General features: G+C 37.1%; 1 protein-coding gene across 1 annotated transcript; it reads left to right on the top strand.

Annotated features, from left to right (window-relative positions):
• Positions 1 to 230: 230 nt before the first annotated feature.
• Positions 231 to 2,765, top strand: LOC127363562 (ladderlectin-like). Its single transcript, XM_051400230.1, has 7 exons — positions 231 to 282; positions 812 to 912; positions 1,038 to 1,082; positions 1,699 to 1,811; positions 1,904 to 2,038; positions 2,133 to 2,241; positions 2,395 to 2,765. Exons 2-7 carry the CDS (start codon positions 834 to 836, stop codon positions 2,460 to 2,462), a joined length of 549 nt encoding a protein of 182 aa, XP_051256190.1. The 5' UTR covers positions 231 to 282; positions 812 to 833; the 3' UTR covers positions 2,463 to 2,765.
• Positions 2,766 to 6,000: the final 3,235 nt, after the last annotated feature.

Genomic DNA, 6,000 nt, shown 5'->3' with positions numbered 1-6,000 from the left:
AAACAGTATTTGTCAAATGCCTAAATTTAATTTTATGATTTGAATATGGCTTGTAATATTTAAACTGAAAGAGAGAGCAACCTAACAACTGCAATGTATCACATGAGTCCGGGGGTTAATTGATTTGTATGATAATGCTATTTTTTGGTGTGGGTGCGTCCTCAGTTGCCTGATCTGTGATAGATGACAAGATAAGCAACTGTATATAAGAGCTGATCTTTGATTTGACAGCACCTCCACACTGGAAGGCTGACTCTGAAAAGGAAGACAACTCTGGACAAGGTTTAGTACAAACAGTCTTATAGGGTTGAGCAATCTGATGATTTTAGATAGAGATTGTGATCTAAGACAATCTATTTTTTAGGCGAATTGTAGATTCATATTCTGTATTTAGTCTAATGTCCTCTTATTTCTGCTTCCAAACTTGACATAATCTTATTGACAAGAGGGTGCGTGTTATCTGAACAAACCTATAGAGTGGCCAAGTAGATGTCTATGTTGTTAATTTACTTCATGCTCCTCTTTTTGTGACGTGTTGAAAACAATGCAATTGAGTTGTGAGTACTTGTTATTTTATGATTATGTTATCTTTCAGCTTCTGTTTACAACTTTAACTCACATTTGAATCACCATTTTCAAACCTTGTGTATCTTTAATGCAATAGTGTGTTTTAATGGTGCAAATGGAGGAATTCAGAGGCTATTCAGAGTCTGGCTAAAGTCGACAGGGCATTTCAAAATTGAGAAAATTACAATTTAGGATTGTGACTGTAATGAAATTGATTGTGATGTTATTTTTTGGTCATTGACAGCGACACTGACTGCTGCCTGCAGATGTATTCCATCTCCAACATGAAGATGCTGACTGTGTGTGCACTTGTTTGTGCATTCATGGTTCTGACCGGAGCTGCTGGTGAGTATTGTATAGGAGAGTATTATGAAGAGTAAGCTTTGCCATGTGAACCACTGCCCAGCCTTTATTTGAAACCCAGCTTTTATTTGAATATATACACTAACAGCTATGTAATACTATTCCAGCTTTTCCAGGAGCAAGTGCCGGAAAAGGTGGAAAAGGTCAAACAGGTCAGTGGTCTTCTTTCAAAATGCTTCTCTCCTGCTCCAGTGTCAGTCTAGTTTCACTCTGGCATGCGTATGCCTGTCCTGGTACCACTGTACGTGTCTCCGGGGTCACTTTCACTCTTCCCATTCGTTGTCAATTTGCACACGAGCTCAAGCCTGGCTGTTTGTATCAGAATTTAATTTCTCTGTACCGACATCAGCAAGAGACTGTCTGCTCTTCTGTTTGCGATGACACGTTTAGCTGATAACCTCATAATAAACCTCATGAATTATGGATAAGCAGACTGTCGCTTCTTCTGCAACTATGAAGTTGATAACCTGCACAGAGGGTATTTCCTACTGCTGTCTGTCTGTCTGTCTGTGTCTATTTATATGCCGTGTCCCTGGCATGACACATACAGCTTTATCCTACAGCTTAAACAGGGTTGAAGATAAAAATTAAATATAAGGCAAGTTTTTCTTTTCTGTTATTGGAGCGAGTGATGAGTGATTTTAGTGCAGCTGAAATGTGAGTTGAATGCGGAGCAACATTGAGCCAACCAGACATTTTGCAAGAAAAATAAATGTTTCAAAGTACCTAAAGACCGATCACCCACTGTTCTTCTCAATTTGTCTTCAGGAGAGCATGCTGTTGTCAAGGGGTCAGTCGCTCTTGACAATTCCCGTCAGAAATCTAATAAAACCTACTACTTCTACTTTGTTCCAAAAGCGATGACTTGGGCTGACGCTGAGGTAATCAGGACACTTGCATACCTAATTGATTAACTGGCATGTTTTTTTCTCTCAATAACACCAGCTGCACTCTCTGTTTGTCTCCACTGTAGAAACACTGCCAGTCCTTTGGCGCAAACCTTGCTTCTATACATAATGTTTACGACTACCATGTTGTTCAACACCTGATATTGAGAATGACGCATGAGCAAAAACAAGCATGGGTTGGAGGCTCTGATGCACAACAGGTATATGATTTGTCATTACACACATGCTCACAGTACTCACTGTCATTTCATTTAAAAAATGTGATTCATCCAAATATTCTGTTCTGTCTTTTAGGAGGGATACTGGTTTTGGAGTGATGGTACACGTTTCGTCTACAATAACTGGTGTTCTGGAGAGCCTAATGACGCAAACGGCCAACACTGTTTACAAATTAATTTTTCAGGTAAATCTTTAAATTAAAAATCTGATAAATGAGTTGTGTTAAAAGATAAATGGTTAAGGAAAAATGGGGAATGAATTGAAACATATTTACAAGTGATCAATGTTACAATAATGCTGTAAATTATTGAAGAAATCACTTTTTTTCTACTTACAGTGAAAAAGTGCTGGGATGATGTGCAGTGTCACTATAAACTTCCATCTGTCTGTGGCAAAACAACCTGATGTTTCCCGGAGGCATGAGTTACAAACACTGGTGGATGTGTGTTTAGCTTCCATCAGTCTCACATGTAACATATAAATTCTATATCTCATTTTACATCTTTATTTCTTTACTATCGCTGAAACGCTACTGAAGGAACGAAGCGACAAGTGACATAAACAGGAGCTGGATTGTCTCTTAGGCCTTGTGTCTTTAATAAGAGCAAACTGAATGTGTTATGGAGAGAATGCTTTTAGCACAACCTTATTCTGGAGAGTGAACTCTTTTTCTTTATGTTAGAATAAAAGACTCAAGCATTGAAACAAGCTGGTCTGTGATAAATCTGTTTACTCTTTGTTGCTGATATACTGTCAATATGCAGACGACTACCTGGAGTTCATGGTGGAAGTTGGGAGACTGACGATCTGGTGACCCGTGTAATTAAAACACTGCATTATTGCTGTTATGTTTAACTGTGTATCACACTGAAATGCAGCAGTCATATCACCAACTGCTGCCATTGCAGGCAGCTTTACAATAAAAGATGCTCATACAGTATTAAACATGTTATGGTGCCTATAAAGCAGCTTGCTCTACAGTCATGTCCCAGTAGGTGGTGCTGTGGTTAGTTTCAGATGCTCAGTCATTCATTGCTTATTCAGTGACACATATGTGTCCGTGCGTGTCATTCGCTCCTGTTGGCTTACAGTACAATGTGAAAACTTGTTGACAATCTTTAATATCTTAAAGTCACAAAAACTCTGAAAGTATGCAGAAGTAGTGAGCAACAGAAAGACAATAAAATAAAATATTAAAAAGATAGTAATAATTGAAAACAAGTTCTCACACAAGAGAAGAACGAAGATAACAATGGTGGAAAGGCTAAAAGGTCTGAGCGCCAACTCACACACAAATGAGATCTAAATGAGAAAAATGTATCACTTTTGTCAGGTGTAAATGTAAACAACCCTATCAGTTATTATTTGCTTCATGCATTTCTCAGAAGTAGCCAGCTGTGAAAACAACTGCAAAAAAGAATTTACACATTTCAATGTGTAAAACAATGCATGGGTCACTGTGAGGAGACGGTTTTTAATCAGACAGACATATAATGAATTTAGATCAAGTAGTCTCTATAAAACAGGTTAACGCATACAGGCAACTAAGAAACTCCAAGTAAAAGTGTTTTATGTTTTAGATATAGTCATGAATACCAACTATAACCTTCGCGTAAATATTACAATGAATATCAATAACCTTGATATCAATGTTTTTTTATTTCTTTCATTTACTTTGTGTTATCTTCACCTTAATAACTGCCTACAGCTGCTGTCTGCCTGAATTACATTGGTGCATTCAAATACTGTAGAAGGTAATATATGGAACTATTTTAGTGCCAGCACAAAGTTAATCTGAATTTAATAGTTTTGAGTTTGAAATGTACTGACTATTGTATGCAAAATATAAAACTGTATTTGTCAGACCTAAATTAAATTTTATGGTTTGAAATGGTATTTAACTCGTATTGCTTTCAACTTGTAATATTTACACTGAAAGAATGAGCAACCTAACAACTATAATGTCACATGAGTCCAGGGTTGATAATAATGCTGTTTTTAGGTGTGGGTGTGTCCTCAGTTGCCTGATCTGATCTGTGACAAGATAAGCAACTGTATATAAGAGCTGTTAATTGATTTGACAGCACCTGCACACTGCAAGGCTGACTCTGAAAAGGAAGACAACTCTGCACCAGGTTTAGTACAAACAGTTTTATAGGGTTGGGCAATCTGATGACTTGAGATAGAGATTGTGATCTAAGACAATCTATTTTTTTAGGGGGAATTGTAGAGATTGCGGTATTTAGTCTAATGTCCTCTTACTTCTGCTTCCAAACTTGACTTAATAACTTCAATAGAGCGGCCAAGTAGATGTCTATGTTGTTAATTTACTTCATGTTCCTCTGTTTGTGACGTGTTTAAATCAATGCAATTGAGTTGTGGGTATTATTCAGCTTTGTGTTGGCTCTTGTGCCCCAAGGCAGTGTTTCTCAAATGAGGTAACTTTATGTATTTATTATTTTTTTGTTAATTAAAAAATATCAGTCGTGCATAATTCCTAAAATAATTATACAAGAACACTTTGACATGCAGCGGGGGGCACCCGCTTTACCTCACAAACCACAGCCTCCCCGCCACGGATAATGACAATGATGATTGTTGATGAAGTTCAACTTATCCAAAAGACACAATCAATATAATTGATTATAATTGGATTATCAATACAACTTAAATGCCGTTTTCAGAAATTGCTTTGCCATGCTTTCAGAGATGGATTCAGAGACATTTGAAAAGCATTCTTCTTAAGAAATCAGACACCGATGGTGCATCACTGTATTGTACAGCTAGTTTTGCTCTGGCCAGGGATCAGGGGGAACCTGGGACATTTTAAACTACATAGAGCTGAAGTATGAAATGTTTTGTCAGAAAAAGAAATAGTTCAACATAACAACCCACTATCCTTCTCAATTTGCCTTCAGGCGAGCATCATGTTGTCAAGTGGTCATCTTGTGGTAGCTGGACTGAGTACAACTGTTGCTGTTTCCATTTGTTCCAAAGGGGATGACTTGGGCTGACGCTGAGGTAATCAGGGTTTGCTTTCTTTGAACTGGGTTGCATTTAAACAACACATTATTGTTACACTAAACTAAGATGGCGAACATAATCATACCTGCTAAACATCAACACAGCATGTTAGTATTGTCACCATAAGCAAGTTAGCATTTTGACTGTTAGTATTGAGCTCAAATCCCCTTTAAAACCCCCTTTAAAAATGGCCAGGCCAATTTTTCCCTCGCCAAAATTTGGCCTAACTGTGGAGCATTATTTAGGCCCTTTCGTGACAAGCTAGCATGACATGGTAAATAACGGATGCCTTAGGCGATCTAATTTCATATGAGAAGAGTGTGACCAAGAAAGGAGAAGTTAATAAATGATTGCATCAGAGTTATTATTGTATCTTTGTGTTCTTTTTTCTGTGTTGCCAGGACCCTGTTCTTTGCAGATTAACACAGAATGACAGATAATCACAGCTTTATTTGATTAATGATAATGATGATGATGATGATGATCATGATGATAACACGTAAGCTTTTGAGAAATCATTAGTTGTTGACACAATTTTCAGAATAGGAAGTTAATGGATGATACTATAGACTACGCAATAAGATCAAATAAATACACACAAACAAAAAAATGCATAAATTGTATAATAAAGGTCATAAAGGATGCCAAAGGATCCAAACTGGTAAAACAATGCGCACTGGGATAAAGGAGAATGTGTTGTCACAGTACTGTATAAAACAATATATGGTTCATTTTACGGATAAAAGAGATTATTTTTATGTAAAAGCTTGTTTTCCTATTCCACATGACTTGTAACGGTTCTCATTAGAATCAGTTAAGCAATAACCCCACACATATAGTGTCCCATATAGTTCTCAGAAGTAGCAATTATGTGATTTCAAGAAAGGAGAAGTTAATGCATTATTGCACCAGAGTTACA

The sequence above is a fragment of the Dicentrarchus labrax genome, unplaced genomic scaffold (assembly GCF_905237075.1).
Source record: "Dicentrarchus labrax unplaced genomic scaffold, dlabrax2021, whole genome shotgun sequence".
NCBI classification, from domain to species: Eukaryota; Metazoa; Chordata; class Actinopteri; family Moronidae; genus Dicentrarchus; species Dicentrarchus labrax.
This window is presented reverse-complemented; position numbering and strand designations above follow the sequence as displayed.

Excerpts from the sequence above, each read along its gene's own strand:
- LOC127363562 (XM_051400230.1), top strand. The coding sequence starts at position 834 with ATGTATTCCATCTCCAACATGAAGATGCTGACTGTGTGTGCACTTGTT. Across the intron at positions 1,812-1,903 it reads TGACTTGGGCTGACGCTGAG|AAACACTGCCAGTCCTTTGG; the intron begins GTAATCAGGACA and ends TCTCCACTGTAG. Across the intron at positions 2,039-2,132 it reads GAGGCTCTGATGCACAACAG|GAGGGATACTGGTTTTGGAG; the intron begins GTATATGATTTG and ends TCTGTCTTTTAG.